Here is a 22,181-nt window from a genome sequence, read left to right as displayed (position 1 = left end):
CTCTTACAACATTTGGGGATCAAGCTTGACGGAAACCTTCAAAAGAAACACACAAATAAAATTACACAAAGTACAATTCAGGGATAAAAAAATTTCTTGATGACGCTTGATCAATACATTAAAACAGGAGACTGTACTTATGAATTCACGAGAGCGTTCCATAGGGTTTCCTCAATTTTGACATCTCAAAATTGAACATAGCTGTGACACTCTTGAAGGTTGTAATCAAGAAAAGTTGCAACTCTCCAATCATGAAGATATAAATAGGAGGTAAAGTCATTTGTTGAAAGCATGGGCAAGGGGGTCATCATAAGGAAGGTAATCAGAGTATGTTTTGTTCTAAAATATATGATACTTCTGATCTGCATAAATGTAGCATAGCAATTAAAAATGGATTCATGGAAGGAGAAGTAACTCCCAACGGGAGTAGCGACAATAGAGGATTGTGACCCTTTCAAAGAGTGATAAATGTGAAGGGTGTGACCATTGAAAAGGGCAGACATGGTGAAGAGGTGTGACCCAGGACTCACAAAAGATATGAAGGTGGAGTGTATTATATATAACATCAAGAAAACAATGAAAGAAGAGAATATAAAGGAACCTATTTTACTCTTCACAATGAAGAGATAAGGAATGAACATGAATCTTTATCATCAGTGGTAAGCCTTAGTGACGACAAATGTTCTTGTAGAGTATCTATTATATCATACTCGTTTATTAGAGGATTTCAAAATTCTAGTTGGGATAAGAGATCTTCTATGGTCTCATTTACATATATATATATATATATAGTCTATATGTATATGTATATTTGTAAAGACCTTAACACTCACACACACATGTATACCAAAGCACATACATTTACAATACATGAAAGACCATAGATACCTAACCTTAAATCTTTCATTAATACTTCTAAAAACATTGGTTGGTTTGTATAGGGAGGGGTAAGTAATCACATCACAAATTAGGCAACTCCCAAGAAGTAGTATTGATAGATGTTCATGAAACCCATGGGCTTAATTATGGAGGTGTTTTTAGTACCCTAGGATAGTAATTCCCCATCTTCTACCAGGGTTAGGAAAGAAGTTAAGATTGGATTTAAATATAGTAATTATGGTTTGTTTTAAGAGAAAATGAACTATCCCTTAATCTAGTTCAAGTACAATATTACATAGTAATATATAGTGATGCATGTTAATCAGTTAGTCCCTAGTAGGGGACATTACAAGGCAACATCAAATTCAGTTTCATAGTTTGAGGTGCAACCCAGGTAAGCTCCAACAACCTTCACAATTTCTCACAGCACAACCAATGCCATCTTGGCATTGATTCTTATGAGAAACACCATCAAAATTGGCCTTGTACCACCTAGAATCCGAAGGCAAGTTGAAATCAACTCATCTTATCCCATAGATGGGATGACACAAAGGGATGACAATTTTCTTGTCATCTAGTCATCCCATGAGAAGCATTTTTGCTTTTTTAGGCTTTGGCTTTCTACTATACAACTAACTATTCAACATCCATCTCCTTGTCTTGTTAAGTTCTACAATTCTGTTCCTTCCTTTCAAATTATGAAGCGAGTACACCGCTAGATGCTTACAAAGAAAATACTTTTATGAAGTTTAGCACGTGCATAAAACATGCTTGGAATATCGGTGCAAAGGGGTATGAAACACCTATTTATCCATGTTTGACTTCCAACATACCTTGGAAAAGATGCATCTAAGAAGGAGGTGATTAGTCAACTCCTCATCCATTTCGCATCGCAAAACCTATTCGGCCCCTCAATCCCAATTCTTTTTAACTCATCATTGGTGAGGATCTTCTCTTGGATAACCACCCAAGCAAAAACTCTAACTTTAGGGACAATCTTATTTCCCCAAAATTGATGCATAGGCTAGTTTATCATCTATTTCCTTGGTATTTATAAGTCGTAACCCAACTCAATTTGATTTACCACCATACCGATAATCTGATCATCACCATTTGACAACCTAGTCTGTCATTGGCTAAGATTCTACGATAATTTGTTTCCAATGTCACATGTGCCACAACTTCTCTCGACGACTTCCATGTCCACAACATGTGGCCTCCAATAGTGACTTTACTACATAGTTTCTTACCTTACAACCCCATTTCTCCATCAAATCCTCTTTGAGCACCCCAAATCCTCCATTTCATCAATAACTTCAAAGCCATCCCAAGATTCTAACTAAAATACAATCATGTTGCTGCTTTTCAGATTCCAAGAAGGATGCTTTATAACGATCTCCATATGAGAGAATGAAATTCCTAATAGTCAAAACCTTAGAAAAATCTAGAACAATGAATATGCATGTAGGGTTAATTGAGTCCAAATATTTTTTTCTATCAAATCTCAACCCAATTTTAGTGACTACAAATGAACATATTCCGCACCAACTTGGGACCCAAGGAAATGTTCATGGCACATAATCTTTTGTGCCCTAGGCTCCCAACTCCTATAGATTCATAATATTTTTACCAAGAAACTAGTAGGACCTTTTTCTAATCCTTGTGCTTGTTCAAATAGAACTATCTCATTGCACATTTTAATGCCTCGCCAAGTTTCTTGGAAAGGAAAAGGTAGATCATGGTGTAGTTTGGAAAATCAAAAAATATAGCATCAAGCATCATAATCTTACCCATAGAAGAAAACCACTTACCCTTCCAAGTGCCTAGTTTAGCTTTGTTTAGATTGGCAAATAGGAGAAGCCCAAGAAACTCACTTGAGAGTTTAGCCAAATTGATGCCCAAGATTCTAGAAATATCATGGACAGTGTTGGAAAATTGTCAACTTTTTCTAGTTGACTTTTTGTTCGAAAGCCTAAAAGTATTGGTTGATGACCTTCTTGATAACTGTTGCCTATAGCCTTAATACTACACCCCAATGCCTCAACTATACTAATGAAAAAGAATGGAGAGTTGAGGTCCTATTGCTTAAGGCTACAAGAGGATTGAAAAAATCCATATGGAGTGTCATTAACCAAAACTGAAAACCTTGGGTTTGATATACAACTTGTCACTGAAGCTGTCCACTCCTCCCCAAAGCCAAACTTTAGAAGATCCTTCGAGAGAAAGGATTTTTCAACCTAGTTGTATGTTTTCTATATGTCTAGTTTTAGAATCATCCACTCCCCTTTCGCACTCTAAATCATAGGTATTGCCTCGTGGGCAATAATTGTCCCTTAAAAGATTGATTGCCCTAGGGAGAAGCCACTTTATTCCTTCAAGATAATAGACATAATAAAATCCCTTAATTGATTGGCAATGCATTTGGTAATGATCTTGTAAATCATTATATAGGAAGATAGGTTTAAAATTGTCCATCAATAGTAACTTGCCTTTTTCCAAAATTAATGCAATGAAGGTGTTGTTAATGTCTTTGAGCATAGTTTCTTCTTGTTTGATTCTTCAACAACCAACGTGAGATCCTTGCTAAGGATCTCTTAGAGGGTATGGAAAAACTGGCAAGGAAGTTGTTTGGGCCTAGTGTTGTCCTTTTCTTGGTAGAAGTACACCTTCTTATCCTTCTTCAACCATAGTCAAGAAATATTTGATAATGATCCTTCGAGATAAGGGTGGGTATGTGACTAAGAATATCCCTTCTTTCTTTTTCCTTGACAACATGTTTCCTGTTAAGAAAGGCCTCAAGAAAACTCAGGGCCTACTTGCAAATCTTAGTATCCATAGCAAGAGAAGACCCATCTTGACTTGTAATCTCCAATATGTGGTTTTAGCACAACCTTGTTGTAGCAGAGTTGTGGAAAAGTTTGGTTTCCTATCTCCATCCTTAGCCAGATTTCTCGTTTTTTGTCTCCAAACACTTTCCTCTCTTATAAGAGCTTCATTAATTGCTTTAGACAGAAAGATTTCTCAATGTCCTCACCATTCATCCCCAAATTGACCAACTTTTCATTAATCTCCCAAAGACAAGCTTGAAGTATGTCCCTAGAGAAAATGTTCCCAAAGAAAGACTTTTTCACTCCTTTAGACATTGTTTGACAAAGTGAAACTTCCTCAAGAATTGATATAGGTGAGAACTGCAGGCATCAAGTTCTTTGGATCACCAATCCACCATCCTGTTCTTACAATTCATTTTCTCTTAACCACATATTTTCAGACTTAAGAGGGTACTAGCTGTTTACCGTATGGATTAATTAAACAACGCACACAGGAAATAGACACGAGCACCGAACAGCAAATAGCAAAACTATTATTATTCGCATATGCCAACAGTACATTATGCTTTTCTCATATGATATCATAATGATAAGATGAATACAATGCTTCCCGAAGGGGTTATAAATACTTTCCGACGAACCTTCCCGAAGGTATCCGTCGGCCAGATACATCATGTCCGCTACAAACTATTCACCGTCGGCTACATAACAAGAACTTTCCCGAAGGGACCCGTCGGCCGATACACAATTTCCTTTCCGAAGGGACCCGTCGGCCGATACACAATTTCTACCGACGACATCATTCCCCCCAAAAAAGAAAAGTCATCTCCTGACGACTACAAAACAAAACTCAAACAACTAATACAACAATATTGATCTGCCATATTACTTTCACATTCATTGCGTTGCATCTATAGCCTTTGCTAACACAATACTGATTCTTCAAGTTGACCTTGATAGCCACCTGTGCTGCTTTCTCTGCTTCCAACTCCTCGGTACCCTGAGCCAAGTGTCGCTGCACTGCCTCCAACTGGATGATCAGCTCCTCCCGAGCTCTCTACGCATCCAACAAGATAGCCTCATAGCCAACACCTGCTCCCACTGCCTCTGGTACACAGAAAGTCCATGCCTGCAGCAACTTCAATTCTTCTCAACTGGTCAGACTCCCACGACTGATATCTGCAACGACTAGGGGTCCAAGGGGCAACGCCCCCGGCAGGGTCGAGGGGCAGCGCCCCGGGTGCGCCAAGACCAAATTAGCACTTCAAAACCCACACAAAAATGCACGGAACACACCATTTCTGTCATTATCTGCCGATTCTGCACTCTTTCTGGCAACCATGGATGTGTCCCCTTCCCTATGGCATCATCTGTCACTCATTCTGAACAACTTGATTCTATCGTCGTTTTTTTTTTTAGAAAACCTCCTGCCATCCTTCTGTGATGAAATCCGTACGGCTTCCAACTTAACACAATCTGGATTCCAATCTGCTTAAAAAAAACAATATCCCACCGTCTTGAAAAATCCGTACAATGAAAATAAACAAATTTTGGCTCCAAAAACCGTACATTAATCTTCTGAGGCTATCGAATTCCGTACGTTACCCTTCTGAGGCTATCAAAATCCGTACGGTGGTTTCAGTGTGACTTTTAAAAATCGTACAGTGCAAAAAAAATCCGTGCCATGACAAAACCGTACACCAACTTGAAGATGGAACCGGTACATTGTCTTTAAAATCCGTACGTTGTCTTTAAAAACCGTACAGCAAGCATGAAATCCGTACATTGCCCGATCACAAAAATCCGTACGCTGTCTCCACAATCCGTACGGCAATCGTGAAAATAACCGTACGAGGGCTGGCTTTAAAATCCGTATAGTAACCTTGCTGCTAAAAACCGTACGGTATCTGCAACTTAAAAACCGTGCATTGCTTTCTTATAAAAATCCGTACGGTGAACCAATAAATTTCGTACACTGCGTCATCATTTTAAAATCCGTACATTGAGCTGGAAAATCCATACACTTCCTCCAAAACCGTACGGTGAATAAGTTAAATCCGTACGATGATGTCTCCTGCAAATATGGAACCGTACGGTGCCGTATGGTACTTTCCAAAATCCGTACGGTACTTCCCCGAAACCGTACAGTGCTTTCTTTTTCTTTTCTTTTTTTTTTTCTTTTTTTTGAAAATCTCACTTCTGGAACAATTATCTACAATATTTACATATATACAGTACTTACAGTCTTTCTCAGTTATTCATCCACGGGGGTGCGTTACTTCTTTCATTGCAGACATTCAACTTCGACCTCTTCACTACATCGAATACTTCCGTTCGGTCTAGCATACACTGTTTTATTGCTCCGTTATTGCTTACTTCACGCATCTGGTATGGCCCGACCCATTTAATTTTGAACTTTCCTGGTTTGATCTCATTCTGATCATCGTACAACACCCACTGTCCGAGTGGAAACCTGCTACGCCTGTTCTGTGTCATCTCCATATCGCCCAGTTTGTTCCCGAAGCCCCGTACCATGGACTCCGTCAACTGCCCCTTCTATCCGTCAATAACACTTTCACTCTGTACTGCTACAACTTTTATTGAGCCCTTCCTCTTTGTTGCCTGTGCAGACGGTATCGTGTGTCTTCCTGGCTGCCGGTACCTTTCTGCTATATTTGTGGTTCGACATAATACTTTCTTCCAGCGCAGTCGTACAATAGAATCTTTCCTTCTTTTGGGTTCGTACTGTATGTTCTGTTCTTCAACTTCAGTCATACCCATGTTTCTTTCTTCGGCTTCTCTATGTTGCTTCGAACATTCATTTCTTCCTTTGGCTTCTCCATGTTCCTTCAGACATTCATTTCCTCCGTCGGCTTCTCTGTGTTCCTTCGGACATTCATTTCCTCCTTCGGCTTCTCTGTGTTCCTGCGGATATTCATTTCCTTCTTTCTTACCTTCGTCGATCCTTAGCATATTACAACTTGGAAAGAGCTCATAATCCTCTATCTGCCAGTGGTAAAGACCATTTACTGAATCCAGATCATCATCTCCTTCCAATCGTAGGACTCCCTCCTGATCGGGTTCTATATTCTGCCTCCTCTCATCATCTTCTCCTTCGGAATCCGACGATAGAGCTTCTTCTCCAACCATCTGAGTGTGTAGATCAATGACATACTTCCGGCCTTTGCTTTCAAGTGATAAAGTATTTTTCTTCCAATCGTGTTTTACCTTGGCTTGTATCAACCACCCCTGGCCCAGAATGGCATCATATCCTCTCCGCTTCAGTGGGATCACGACAAAGTCCAAAAGGAACGGTTGTGTTCCAATCATCACTGGTTGTGCTGTCAGGACTCCCAATGGCTTGATTCCATGTTGATCGGCCGTTAGCAGCTGGAATGTAGGCGGCCATAACGTCGGCTGTCCCAACATTTTCCAAGTGTCTTCAGGCAACACATTGACACCGGACCCTCTGTCCACAATTGTTTCCGTCAATACAGTCCCGAGAATTCCCATTTCGACGACTGCTGGATGGCGTCCGGATTAGAGGGCTAACAACATCGGATCTTCTGCACTTGCGCCACTTTCCTTCTTTTTGTGCACTGTACTTGCTCCACTTTCTTGCTTCCTTCCATGTTCTCCTGGTAGTTGAGCAGCGGGAACAATGTTTGTGAGTGTCGATCGGAGCTGAGGCATAGTGAGCAACAGATCACTTATCCTGACAGGTATCTCGGCTTGCAAAATTTGCCGGACAATGTTCTGTTCTGCGCAGTCCCGTACGGAAGTACTCGGCGTGTCCTTCAGGTGTGCCGTTTCTGCCTGTGTTGCTTTCTAGATCGCTACCTGTGCTTCTTCCAGTCTCTTCTTTTCTTCCGCCGGGTCGGGGTACACTTTTGCTTGCTTCCGTGTGATGGCCAAAACCTCTTCTTCGTTCGTCTCGACAGTGATCAAGTTTACTCCCGACTTCGGACACCTAGCATCTTCATGATCACGAGGTCCACACCATCTGCAAAACAACTTCGGTGTGTTCGCTGTTGTACACTCTCGGGCGAAGTGACCCCACAGATTGCATGCGCGGCATTGAACTATCGGCCGACCATTCGCATCATACTGAATTCGACTCCTTCCGCCATTATTGTTGTTGCTGGCATTGTTGCTATTTTGACCGTGCCGGTTGTTTCTGTATCCACCTGATGTGGCACCTTCCGTACTGGTGTTCCCGTTCCCTCCGAATGGAGAGGCCTCCTGTGTCAGGAACACTTGCTGTGGTGTTCTTGTTTTCAAATTGAAAGGGCATTCCTTTACTGAGTGTCCCATAATCTGGCAAATCTCGCAAAATTGCTCTTTTGGGCAGGATCCCTTCGTATGGCCTTCCTTCTTGCACTCCGTACACCATAGTTCATTGCCCTTAGTTTCCTTGTTCATGTTCTTGAATTCCTTCATCATCCGAATCATGTCTTTCTGAAGGGCACGAACCTTCTTGTTGCTTCCTTCGTCATCGCTGCTATCATTTCCTGAGGATGCATCATCATCTGAATCGGACGAGCTGGTCTTCTTCTTCTTCTTTGTCTTCTGGTCACTTTCGAGGTTCATTGCCCGGTTGTACGCTTCATTGTATGTGGATGGTGGCACGATCTTCATCTTCTTCCGCAACTTCGGGTGAAGGCCTTCAATGAACCATCTTTTCTGTAACCCGTCAGCTGGCTTATTCTCCATCTTACTGATTAAGTCCTTCAACCTCCTGGCAAAGACCCGTACAGTTTCATTCTTCTTTTGCTTGGTATTGAATATCTCTGCGACAATTTCATTGTCATCACGCAAAAGTTGAAATTCTGCGATGAACTCCTTCTTAATGTTATCCCAACTATTTAATTTCTATGGATTGGCATCAGTAAACCAATCAATGGAAACACCCCGTAGGGTTGCGGGAAATTGTCGGATCCATTCGTTTGTATCTATTATGCCATTCGCCCTCCAGATTGTTTCACATGTTTTACAATGTCGAATGGGATCAACGGCTTCATCACCATCAAATTTGGGCAATTTTTCCTTCGGACCTGCCATTATTACTGTATGTCGAGGGTTTTGTTGTGTACCTGCGCTGTTTTGCACTCCCGCGCTGTTTTGAGCACCCGCGCTGTTCTGGACACCCGCGCTGTTCTGTGCACCCGCGCTGTTCTAGACACCCGCGCTATTCTGTACACCCGCGCTGTTCTGGACACCCGTGCGGTTTTGCACACCCGCGCTGTTTTCTGCTTCCGCGGTGTTTTCAACACCCGCGCTGTTTTCTACTTCCGTGCTGTTTTCAATACCCGCGCAGTTTTTTGCTTCCGCGCTGTTTGGTGAAGAAGAGGGTTTGTCAACCGTAGCTGTCCGTTCCGGAAGTATATCTCGGACGAAGAGGTCACTCCACGCTCGTGCTCCTTCTACACTCCGAGCCGTGCGAGTCGATCTGCTTCCATTAGGATTCTCTTCCCGTGGCGTATGTAGGTTCAGAAACTCCTCCCTCGCTTCTTTCACCAAATCAAGCCGTTGTCGAGTCTCCTTCAAAAATCCTTCCACACTCTTGCTTCCGTCGGAAATCTTCTGAAACCTCCTTCGACGCTCTATCTACTGAGCCAAAATTAAATTTTCCTGCGCAACGCGTATGTCATCTTTTTCCTTTAGCTTACTCTTGTCTTTGTTCAACTGATTCGGCATTTAATTCATCTCCACCTGCTTGCGTGCCAGATCCATCGGGCAATGGCGCCAAATGTTTACCGTATGGATTAATTAAACAACGCACACAGGAAATAGACACGAGCACCGAACAGCAAATAGCAGAACTATTATTATTCGCATATGCCAACAGTACATTATGCTTTTCTCATATGATATATATGATATCTATAATGCTTCCCAAAGGGGTTATAAATACTTTCCGACGAACCTTCCCGAAGGTATCCGTCGGCCAAGTACATTATACCCGCTACAAACTGTTTTACCCGTCGGCTACATAACAAGACTTCTACCGAAGGGACCCGTCGGCCGATACACAATTTCCTTTCCGAAGGGGCTCGTCGGCCGATACACAATTTCTACCGACGACACTAGCTAGGAAAACCATTTACATTAAATGTCATCATCATTGTTTTAAAAAAAAATGGGATCTTACGCTCCATCATTGCAAGTATATCCGACCAATATAAACAACCCCACCTCTAATTATTATAGGTGAAAAAAACATTTTTAGAAACTACATCCTATAGACCACATTTATTAACAAAATCTTTGAACTCGATTTGAACATGTGTCCAACCAAACACTCCCCCACTCTTCTCTTCCTAAACCAAGGTAGCATTGAAGTTCCCTACAAAGGTGATCCTCATACCTTCCAAATCATGAAGAACCTTGATTAACTTCACCAAAATCCAAACTTCTCCAGAATTATCATGGGTCCATATACATTAACAATAAACAAACTCTTCATCCACCAGTGTATTTAGACTTCAACAATTTCCAATTCAACTTGCTAAGAACACCTTCCACTATCATCTTTCTTCCGTATCACAGAATACCCAAACCTTCCAAGGCTCCCCTATCCTCCATAAATATCTGGGTCCACTATCTCGAATAGTGAGCCAACTTATTTGATTCATCCTTTCATATCTTGGTTTCTTACAACAGAACAATATCACTTAGAGATTGATCAATTTGTTTCTTGATCATGCACCTTTTGTTAGGGGCATTAATACCCCTAACATTCCATAAAATGAGTGTCATTGCATCCAAAGAAGGGAAACACCCTTCCCAAATATTAATTGCATTTGTGTAAACCCATTCTTGCTACCCACGCTTCCAACTTGCATATTCATTTGTCCCTTAGCAAATTCATCAGTAATTTCTAGTTCTTTGATAGTTCTCTTCCCCCTCTAAGCTTTTTTGCCTAATCTAGGTTTTCTTGTTTCACACCATGACTATCCAATAGTTTTGTTCATCCAAGATGCCCTCTTCCTCTTCTTCGAAGGCACTTCCATCCTCTTATCCATTCTTTGAAATCTCTCATTGCTCAAGTTCGTCTAATATCACTTACCCAATGATCTCTTCAACATTCTCTATCCCTCCAATTTCACGTGTCGTGACAAACAAAAGTACCAGTTCCAAAGCGCCCCATTCCTCTCCCTCTTTTGGAAATGATTGTTCAACAAGATCCACATCTATACGAGCATTTTTCCCAAGATTTCGATGATCTCCTTTGGAACTTGGGTTGTGTAATGTCCCCATTTTCTCTAGCATCAAAGTTTGAGGGATTAGCCTATTATTGTGATCCTCGTAGGCTAATTGTTGTGCATAGTGGGTCTTCTGAGGTAGAGGGTCAATTATGGGAGGGTCTTGTCTTCTTCACAATTGAGTATGTTCTAGTTTGGTCTTCGTTTGGTTGAGGTTGGACTTCATTTTTGGCTTAGCTTCATGTACTTACTATTTTCGACAAGTCTAGCAATGATTGAGAGGAGCTCTATTTTAGGAAAGTGCATTTCGTCACATGGGGACATTATTTAAAGGATAACTATTTTGCGAGTTATTAATATTTTAGTGGTCAAAGCATTATTAAATCATAAAATGACTTATTATAAAGTTATAATTTAACTTTATACTTTCAGTTAAGTTGAGGGTTGAGTCATCATTGGAAGGGGCCATTTATTTGATTGATTCATGGCAGCCTAGATGCCAAAATATTAAGTAAATGGTACATGGAGTAATCATATTTCAAAATTCAATTATGCCACCAAAAAGAAAGGTTTGGATTTAAGTAAAGAGTGTATGGAAGAAGCTATTAGCCATTGGTGTGTTGAAGAAGATTTTGGCTTCAATTGTCATAAAACAAGCCTCTACCTTTGATTTGTTGATTCCAATTGCTTGTGATTTTGGGCGAATTAATCTAATGTAAGGTTGAAGAATTGATCAATGGAGAAATAGTAAATCTCTATCAGAATTGTGCACTTTATGTTGGTAATTATGCCAATGTTGTGTTTTTATTGCTGCCGTGATTTGGGACTCTGAATTGAATCGATTCGTGCTGAAGGTTGAACTGAAGGTTGAACTTTTATTTGCTGAAGTTGGTTTGGAATTTGGCTGTCTTGGAATTCTGTTCATTAAGCATTGAATTGCATCAAGTTAAGGGCAGACATAATGGATTTTTATTGTCTCGGCTAGGCAGCATGGACATTTCTAGCAGGGCTGTGATTCGATTATACAAGCAGCATTCTCTTGTTAGGGCTCAATTTGGGTTCTGTTTAACTACATGTTTTACACCAGCAACCACATTATCCATAAACCTGCATTTGGGGTTGCTATAAATCATTCTGAAGACATCAATACCGTGTTTTGGTGTTACCAGGTTCTATTAAAATTCTGATTGATTGTGTTGCATTCAGCATTATGAACATTTGCATATTTCCTGACAACAAATAAAGTTACTGGCAAGTTAGATTCCATGCCAAGTGTTTTTGAAAATGCTGATTGGCTGTAGATACACATTTCAAGTGTAAAAATCATATGTATGCATTCAAATGGTCAAAAGGGATTTCATTTGTGTTTCAATCATTTACCTGAATTTCTTGATAACTATTTGCCAGCATTTAAACTTCATTTAAAATCATTACACAGAATACAATCTAAAAATAAAGGAAAGCGAGAGACAGCTTGTAGGCAAAGTGTCTGACAAAATGTCAAATCACTTGAATTAAAGATACAACTGGTTGCTGTTCTTTATAGTGATATCAGAGCTTGCATGATAAGCATTTGACAAAATGTCAAACCCCTAGAATTGAAGTTTGGACAAGTTAAGCTTTTCACAGTGGTATCACAGCAATGGTTAAAGCCTTGAAGGGTTTTTACAAGATGAGATGATTTTAACCTGCTCCACAGTGACTCTACTAGATTCATTAGCCAATCCTCTAAGATAGGTGGTCCAAGGGCCACACCTTTTGAAGCCGCATCTTCCTTCTACCAAAAATCGTGCACACTACGTCATTTGGCCTTAATGTTTGGGCAGATCGGGATATTGTCTTCCCTTTCTACGTGCTGCCACCAGGTCCCCCATCTTTTTGCTAACTCGACCACCTCTAGCAAGATAGGGATCAGTTTGACTTTGATGCAATATTGGTCAAGCAGACCAAAATGGTGCTCCTCCAAGCTCAAATCTGTCTCAATAAAGTTACCCAAACGATAACCATTGTTTTTAGGGTGTCCGAATTCCAATACTTTAAGAGAAGGTTGTAGATCAGTGTTATAAGACATAGATTTGCCTTGGACTTGAAAAGCTGATTTGTGACTTGGACTCAGCATTCATACTCAGCAGGACATGGTAAATTGAAAAACTCAAGAAATTCAAAGATTTTTTTTCATGCATCATTTAATAAATTAACCTTAAAGATACAATAATTGAGATTAATAGAAGCTACTTTGCACACGTCCACATGTTTACATCAATCATATTAGTATAAATGTGAATTTCTAAAGGAAATAAGTCAAAATGTCAAACTAAATAAAACATTAAAATATAAAATGCCAATGTCAAATGTCTACAATATTTATGGAATATATATTAATGGAGTATAGCATCCATGGAATCGAAAGTTCAAAATAGAAGTTAGAACATAGAAGACTAAGGCTCAGACTAGCCTATATCAGTGCAAGTTGACGTCACAACCTTCCTATGTACATTACAACTAAGATAGGTCCTAGAATATTTTGTCTCTGTGATCTCTGCTTGTGTCGCAAGCTTAGCTTCGGGGACAGCTAAATCCTCCATCCACATCATCCTCACTCTTAGGGTCCTTCAATGAGCCTTCTTGTGCTTTAGCCTTGTGTTCTTCCATCGCTATTGGCTTTGCTTCGAGATCCACCTAATCAACCCATCTAAGCCTTCATCACTGAAGACAGGATCATCAACCTCAGTGTTTCACTCTGTGTGTGGATCAACCTCCTCTAAAGTGAGGGTAAATGTGTCAATGCCCAAGAAGCATGAATGCAAGATACTAACTCACATGAATAATCAATACCTAATAGACAATCGATCTACTAGTCTATTCTCTAAAACCTCAAAAAATTCATTAATTCCCTTTTTTCTGTCCTCCTTGTGTTTGCAAATGAAAGAATGCTCCTTTTGTGTTTGAGAGAGAGATATAAACATAAAAAGTCAAAGTAAACCCATTAAGAAATTCTTTTCTCACTTCATTATTTGTGTCTTCTGTAATTGAGTTAGGAGCTCAAGACTTGGTGAATTAGTCGAGTCTAGTTGACTCGGCGAGCCAACCTAGACCTAGTTTGACTAAGTCAAGTTTGAGGCCAGGGCCAATTTGATCCATTTTAGTGCATTTGCCTCTAGACTCGTAGTCTTGTAACTAGATTTGGATCTAGACAAGAACTTCCTCAACTTTCTTGTTGCGGGCATCGCAGTTGGGCTTCCAATCCTTGCCATATACTCCAATTCCTCTCATCATAAACAACCTATTATTGAAGATCTGCTACTCATGCCTCCCATCTAGGAACTCTATTAGGATGAAGCCATTGGTTAGGTATCTAACAATACAACCAATCTCTCGATATTTATGACACCAAGCCTTGACACTCTCCAAAGAAATCCACTCCCCACCCCATTTCATAAAGAAAGACACCTCCTTAATCTTGTTAAGTTGGCAAAGCAATCATTTTGTAGGAAGCAATGAACTTAGTAGCTTACAATTTTGTCTCCAAACCCATCTACACCTCAACCCATTTTTAGGTTTAGAGGGAGGCGAATTTTCTCAATCTAGGCCCCTAATGTCCATCCTATGCCTCCAAGTAGCCTAACTGTGACTCCTCCAACATTCTTTCTGCATGTTCACCTAGGGTGCAATTGTCCTTCAACCAAAATCTTCATTACGTTGTTGATGTTACTCAAACCATCATGTTGGAATCACTCTCTACAAGTAGGGTTTCCAATACACTAGCTTATGATGGCAAACCCTAAGTCCAAATTATGATCCCGAACATCAATCGCCTCTTAACTCCCAAGGGAATCACCCCTCCCTTGATAGAAAGGCCCAAGACATTTCAATTGTTCCCAATAGGATTCACAAACTCTATAATCCCAATTCATTTGTCGCCTCTATTCCCACTTCTATAAGTCACCACCCATCCTCTGCCTTGACCAAAGAAACTCCCAATCTACCTCATCTACTCACCAACTAGTCTTCCTTTTACTACAATGATCCACTCTTCCAACCATACCTCGCCCTTCTGACCTCAGTCCCCACCCATTGCTCTTTGTGTGACATTATTTTGATAACATATTTCTAGTTTTAAATAAAGAAAGGCCTCGAATATGTGAATTGTGTTCATGTAGCCTACATCGTGACTTGCTCATCCCAAGAAAAGGAATTTGTATTATTTTCCCATGGAAAGACTTCTTTGAATCCTTGATGGCCCTACATCATTAATGAACCTTTCAATATCTAGTCCACATTGTAGAATGGAAGTAGTTTGAGTTCTCTTTTTCTAGAAGCCATGTGTCACATGATACTTTTCAATTTGTCATGTCCTGGCATAGAGTTAATAAATGTGTGAATATTTCCTTAATTACTATGGCTGACTCAAAATTGGTTGGGCTCAACTGACTTATCTCATGAGCCAACTAAATCAGAAAATAGTCATGCAAGTGGCAACGAGAATGTGTATACATCAGAGTCAAATCATTTATGCCAGCCAACTAATACCTAGTTCAGTGCCATCTTTAGAGAACTAAATTTGATTTTAAAACAATTTAAATTAATGTTTGAAGGCCAACCAGATTAGAGATCACATTAAATTTTAAATTAAAGCTATAAACTTATTTATGAGGTCAACCCCCAAACTTGGAAAAGCACTGAAATCAAAGAGGTGCATATAAAATATAAGTCACCTCCTTTGTGAAGAGCTGTTTCCTTTCAAAGTTGTCCCTAATTCGGAAATATTGTCTTCTTTCAACGAAAGGTGGGATGGGACATATGAAAAGGTATGTGAGATAAAGACAAAGGAATCAAATGGGGAAAAAACTATTCTAGGTTATAATAGAAGATATAAGAAGAGATAAAACTCAAGAGTGGCAAGTTAACAGATAGAAGCAGCAACAATGAATTACACAGTGATTCTATTTTAATAAGGAGCTATGATTAGCATGAAGATAAAACTTCAAACAAGCATCAGCAATCCCATACCAGTGATCAGGATCCGATCAGAATATATTGTTGATTACCAAGAAGTTACATTGTTGTTTATTTGTAGAATGCATGAATATACTTTTAATATGTATGCCTGATATGACCTGAAATATAATGCACAATTCTTTTATATATTAATATAGGATAATATATTTGGCACATAACATCATGTATACTAGACATTAGCAATATGGACTTCTAATAGCAGAAATCAATTATGGCAAGGTTAGGAAGAGAATAAAAGGAAGGAGAGTGGCTATAGAATTCCTCACTAGGAACACCACCTCATATGGATGGCACAAGGCCACATGAAGCCAAGAGGGATGGCATATCCACTCTTGGGTCTAAGGTAGAGGATTTCTTTGCACACCCTGTTGTATTTTCTTCTTCAACCTCTACATTGAACAATTGTTGGGATGGATTCAAGAGACTCTCAATAATAGGAGGGTGAATACGGGTGGCATAATGAAGGAGAACTTCTATAGGATACCTCACTAAATACACCTCCTCGTATGATGGCAGAAGGCCACATTAGACCAAGAGGGATGGTATATCTTCTCTTGGGCCTAGGGTAGAGGATCACCTTAGGAACCCTATCATGTCTCCTTATCCGAGCTCCTTTATGATTGAGCTCCAACAATAAATCATATGACTAAGATAATCATGAATATATTATCATAACCCTAGTAATGGTTGATTTTATATCTTCAACATTTGTTTAACAAAGATCTATCTTGCTTTACATCCTTCAAGTATAATTATATCTATCTCTAAAGTGTTCACCCCTCCTTTTAAAGAAAAATAATGGTTGGTTTAGAATATAATTTAAAGGAAAATAATGGTTGGCTTAGAATATAAGGCTCTTCATCTTAAGGCTAGATAGCTTTAAATGTTATCAGATGTATCTTACATTTTTTTTACATCTTATGACCTCTAGAAGGCCATAAACAAATGGAAGTCTGTTAGGTCACGAGGTTCTAAAATAGCTTCAAGGGCCATCAAGTCATGATCAGGTTTCAAGGAGAAAATATATTTAGAGCCAACATTCTTTCAAATAAAACTACAAATTCTCCAAAGGAAACAATGCAACTCTTAATGACACTGCACTGAATATAATAACTAAGCTAAATAAAATAGCTCCAGACTGATTCTGTTCAGAATAACTATGATGAAGCCTACATATATTTCAAAAAAAATTAAAACTGTAATATAACTCTTAAGTAAATAACAATAAAACATTTCTTAAACAGTTGTAACAGAAAATAACTCTTCATTAAAAACAAAAACTATAAACAAGTCTTCAAAAAACGAGAGTTACTGAAACTTCAATGAATAAAATAACTCATTAAGTAAATAAAAATAGCTGTTTGAGTAAAGATAAAGTAAATGAAATATCTCTAAACTCACATTTCTCAGCATTTCTCAAATAAATGTATTATAATAATCCCACTCAATATAGATATGGAATTGGACAATAAATACCAGAAATTACTTTGCTCTAAACCAAGGGATGATATTTGAATTATACATAATATATACAAAAACATAGGTTAAGGGGAACTAGACAAAATTTGTTCCACTAATCAAAAATCTTGATCTCCTACTGTACAAATGAATTGAAAATTACAATCAGGCCATTAAGCAATCACCCATTGCCCACCTTCTACAAATCCTTAACCATTCCTTTGATTAAATTATGATTTTGAAAGGAGAATACCTTATCAACTTTATTCCCAACAACCATCTTGACGCAATCACAATATGTAGAATAAAGATCTAATTCCTTTAGCCACACATCTGATAGATTTGTAAATGTTTCTCGTTGCGTTACATCATAAACTGCAACAAACATACATAGACTCAAATTGGGGATATGAGAGTAGACGAAATATTAACAACAAAACCAAATGTGTTGAGGACTCAAAATCAAGATGTCAACAAAAGGTAAAATAAATGCTTACACACACAAAAACTGATGATTTTGCAGAAGACTAGTTTTATTTAAGGCTTGTGACATATTTGTTGCATATATTTCACGATGCAAACATCTATGCTAAGAACAAGAGGTAAATAAAGTAGTAAATATTTTATAAGAGATAAGCCATTTATTAAGCTTATTTCTTATTCATTGATACATTCATGTAAAAATAAATAAGATTAATATTTTACAATGAAGAAAAATTTAACAAAGCTAGTATGTTTAATAATTCAATTTCACATAAGGGACTTTTGTGATATTGAGATGAACTGTGTAGTTTTCTAAGTCAGACTCATTGACCCATGTTTCATGGGTAGTGGTTCACATGAACCAATCTGTCATGAAAATGAACTGAATACTTAGCTCTCATTGCATCTAGGTGATGCTCACAAAGGTGAAGCACCAAGACTTCCTAGGAGGTCACCCATGCCAGTATTACTCCAGCTTAAGCACGCTTAGCTACAAAATTTTCTCCGTGGTTAGACCCACTCTTCTTGCAAACCCATTTGCAAAACCTTCAGAAAGTGTTTATGCCTAATTAATTATTCATTAAAAATCCAATTAAGCTCATCAATTGATAAGTAGGAGATATTTTCCACAACAAGTCAAATTATGATATTGCTATCAAGATTTTAACTGCGCGGATTTTTGAGTCAAATCATTGACTCATGTTTCATGATAAGTGGTTCACACAAACACATCTCTCATGAGAATGAATCGAACACTTAGCACTTTTTGCATCTAGGTGATGCTTACAGAGGTGAAGCACCAAGACTTCCTTGGTGGTCATCCATCCTAGTACTACTCCAACTCGAGCATGCTTAACTACTAAGTTTCCTCCGTGGTTAAATCCATCTGGAAAACCTTCAACGAGTGTTGTGTTTTATGAACCATTCATTAGAAAGCCCCTTAATATCATCAACTGACCAAAAAACTGCATACTTAAATCCTATTAGCAATATCATAATTTGAATTGCTGTGGAAAATATATCCTACTTTTTAGTTGATGAGCTTAAGGGGCTTTCTCATAAATGATTCATAAGGAACAACACATGTTGAAGGCTTTGGGAATGGGGTTGCCAACAAACTGGATTTAACCATGGAGGAAATTCTATAGTTAAGCTTGCTCGAGCTTGTGTAGCACTAGAATGGGTGACCTCTCAAGAAGTCTTGATGCTTCACCTCTATAAGCATCAAGTAGATGCAACAACTGCTAAGTGATCCATCCACTTTCATGCAAGACGATCTTTTGTAAACTACTACTGATGAAACACAGGTCAATGAATTTCACTCAAAAAACTAACAGTATAATCCTAATGGCAATATCACAATTTGACTTCTTGTTGAAAATATCTCCTACTTATCTATTGATGAGCTTTAGGGGATTTCTAATGAATGGTTCATAAGGAACAATGCTTGTTGAAGGTTTGCGGGTAGGGTTGCAAGCAAAAGTGGGTTTAACCTTGGAGGGAACTGTAATGGGCAACCTAGAAATGCCCAAGAACTTAACCAACTGCTGATAAAGATTTTGATGTTTTTGCATAGATTTTGAAACCACATAACATGAACAAGAAGGAATTTATGCCAACTGAAGATTGACCTACTGCTAAAATAATATTAGTTTTCAAACTAATAAAATTAAACACATAGCAAACACTAATTACTCCAGCATTATAAGATGAAATTCCAGTAATGACTTCCCATCTTGCTGCTATAGTAATATGAATAGTGTCGCACTACAATGCTGCTACAGTAAAAAACTGCCTTCAATCAGTCCAAGACCCTCATAAAATCATCCCTCCACAATGGCGTAAGTATTAGACAAGGAGTGAGAATGATATGAATGAACACCCAATCTGCCTATAGCTGGAAATGCGGCCACACTGCCTGTTAATGAAATTGATAGCAATGAATTCCAAAGGCCAAACCCCAAGGGAATGATGTTTAGAATGTCACAAGGGATGATAAACATCCTCTAATGTCCAAAATAAATCTGTAACTCACACATCTATTTTCTTCTCATATCCAACCTGCCTAACAATAGCCACAAGCTTTCCTTTTATTCCTACTTCATAGGGTCGACCACTTTTCACAAGCAATGTGGGATAAATAATATAAAATAAAAGGCTAACAGTCACACAACTGGACAACTGCTAAAGTGGGAACATTACAGTCCGTCCCCCTTGAAATTGCTTGCCCTCAAGCAATCTCAGTCCTATTTTTTGTAACAACTACTCACTCTCCCAAGTAGGATCTTCCTCTAGCAGGGTTCTCCATCTGACTAAATATTCTTTAATCACCCTGTTCCGCAGAGTCCTCTCCCTGGTATCTAGAATAGCCTCAGGAATCAATACGAGCTTCCCCTCCTCATCTAATGGCGGCAAATCTGCAGAAGGCACAACTCTCTGACTGATGGCTTTCTTAAGCCTCAACACATGAAACACATTATGCACCCAACTGCCCTCTAGAAGCTCAATCTTGTAGGCAGCCTCACCCACCCTGTTGTTCACCGTATAGATAAAGAAATCAAAGCATACAGACAATGGAACAGAATAGCAGAATTATATTCGCATATGCCAGAACATACATTAGGCTTCATAATATTCGCAATAGCAGATGATAGATAATTTACAATGATCCCAAACAGGATATAAATACTATCCGCCGAACCTTCTCGGAGGAGTCCGTCGGCCACAAACATTATGTCCGCTACAAACTATTTACCCGTCAGCTCCAAAAATACAAAACACTGACGACAATCATTCCGTCGGCTACAGAAACACCACCGGGACCATCCAGTCGGCTGACACCATCTCCCCCCCAAAAAGAAAAGTCGCCTCCGGACGACAACTACAAAATATCTGAAACAAATTAACAAACAAAATACATTAACAGAGTGACTACAACAAAAAATCTGCTTCTGTCACATCACTTCCACATTCATCCCATTACATCTGTAGCCTTTGCTAACACAATACTCTCTCCTCAAGCTGACCTTGATAGCCACCCGTGTTGCTTTCTCTGCTTCCAACACTGGGTCCACTGAGCTAAGTGTCGCTGCACTGCCTCCAACTGGATGATTAGCTCCTCCCGAGCTCTCTACGCATCCACCAAGACAACCTCCTGGCCAACACCTACTCCTAGTGCCTCTGGTACACAGAAAGTCCATGCCTGTAGCAACCTTAACTCTTCTCCACTGGTCAAACTCCCACGACTGATATCCGCCACGACTGGGGGTCCAGGGGGTAATGCCCCCGGCGGGGTCGAAGGGCAGCGCGCCTCACCGCCAAGACCAAATTAGCACTTCACAACCCACACAGAAATGCACAGAATACACCATTTTTGTCATTTTCTGCCAATTCTGCACTCTTTCTGGCAACCACGGATGTGTCCCCTTTCCTTTGGCATCATCTGTAACTCATTTTGAACTGCTTGAATCTATCGTCGTCTTTTTTTTAACAGCCCCGCGGACTGCTTCCGCGGATAGGAGAATTGGCCTTGGGGCAACCTCCTGCGGAGAAGTGCCCACGGGAAATCTCCCGCAGAGAGTTGGCCGCCGAGCAACCTCTTGCAGAGATGTGCCCGCGAGCAATCTCCCGCGAAGAGTTGGCCGCGAGGCAACCTCCCGCGAAGATGTGCCCGCAGGCCATCTCCCGTGAAGAGTTGCCCACGGGGCATTCTCCCGCAGAGAGTTGCCCATGGAACATTCTCTCACGGCCTACACAATTTTTTTTTTTTTTTTTTTTTTTTTTGAACAAAAATAAAATAAAGACAACACCTCAACTTTGCCTCCAGGCGTTGCCATTTTGCAACGATAATGACAAGGGGATCATCTGATCATTCTGTGACGGTGACGGCAACAGCATCTTCCTGGCACGATAGGATCCGTTGACTGCGTGAAGTACCTCTTGCCCGTCCAACGTCCCCAGCTTTACCACTCGATTGTCGCCGACCTCCCAGATCTAATATGGTCTGACCCATTTGACTTTGAACTTCTCCGGCTTGATTTCATTTCGCCCATCATACTTGAATACCAACTGCCCCGGCTGAAACCTACTGAGTGTAATAACCCCAACAGGTTATAACTTCTTCAAACACCAAAAATCTTTATACTTCAGTTGTTTGACATTTCGTCAAACACTTTGCAAGCAAGCTCTGATACCACTGTAATAACCCTCCTCAAATCTACTCTCAAAGATGCTGATTGGAGGCTCAAAGAATTTTGTCAAACAATTCACATGCAAGAGACATATGACTGATATAGTATTTCAGCTTGCT

At 39.6% G+C, this 22,181-nt stretch overlaps 1 protein-coding gene across 5 annotated transcripts in view; it reads right to left on the bottom strand.

The window, feature by feature from the left end:
* The window catches only part of LOC149564026 (ras-related protein RABC1-like), a 198,057-nt gene that overhangs the window by 49,344 nt on the left and 126,532 nt on the right, over positions 1-22,181 (bottom strand). For all 5 annotated transcript variants that reach the window (XM_089827133.1, XM_089827130.1, XM_089827132.1 and 2 more), the window contains one exon: positions 17,643-17,764. In XM_089827133.1, the coding sequence (XP_089683259.1) occupies positions 17,643-17,764 (122 nt within the window). The remainder of the gene's footprint in view (positions 1-17,642; positions 17,765-22,181) is intronic.

The sequence above is a fragment of the Cupressus sempervirens genome, chromosome 4 (assembly GCF_028749045.1).
Source record: "Cupressus sempervirens isolate cs-2001-9-10 chromosome 4, ASM2874904v1, whole genome shotgun sequence".
NCBI lineage: Eukaryota > Viridiplantae > Streptophyta > Pinopsida > Cupressales > Cupressaceae > Cupressus > Cupressus sempervirens.
Note: the sequence above shows the minus strand (reverse complement) of the source record. Positions and strands in the feature narration are given on the sequence as shown.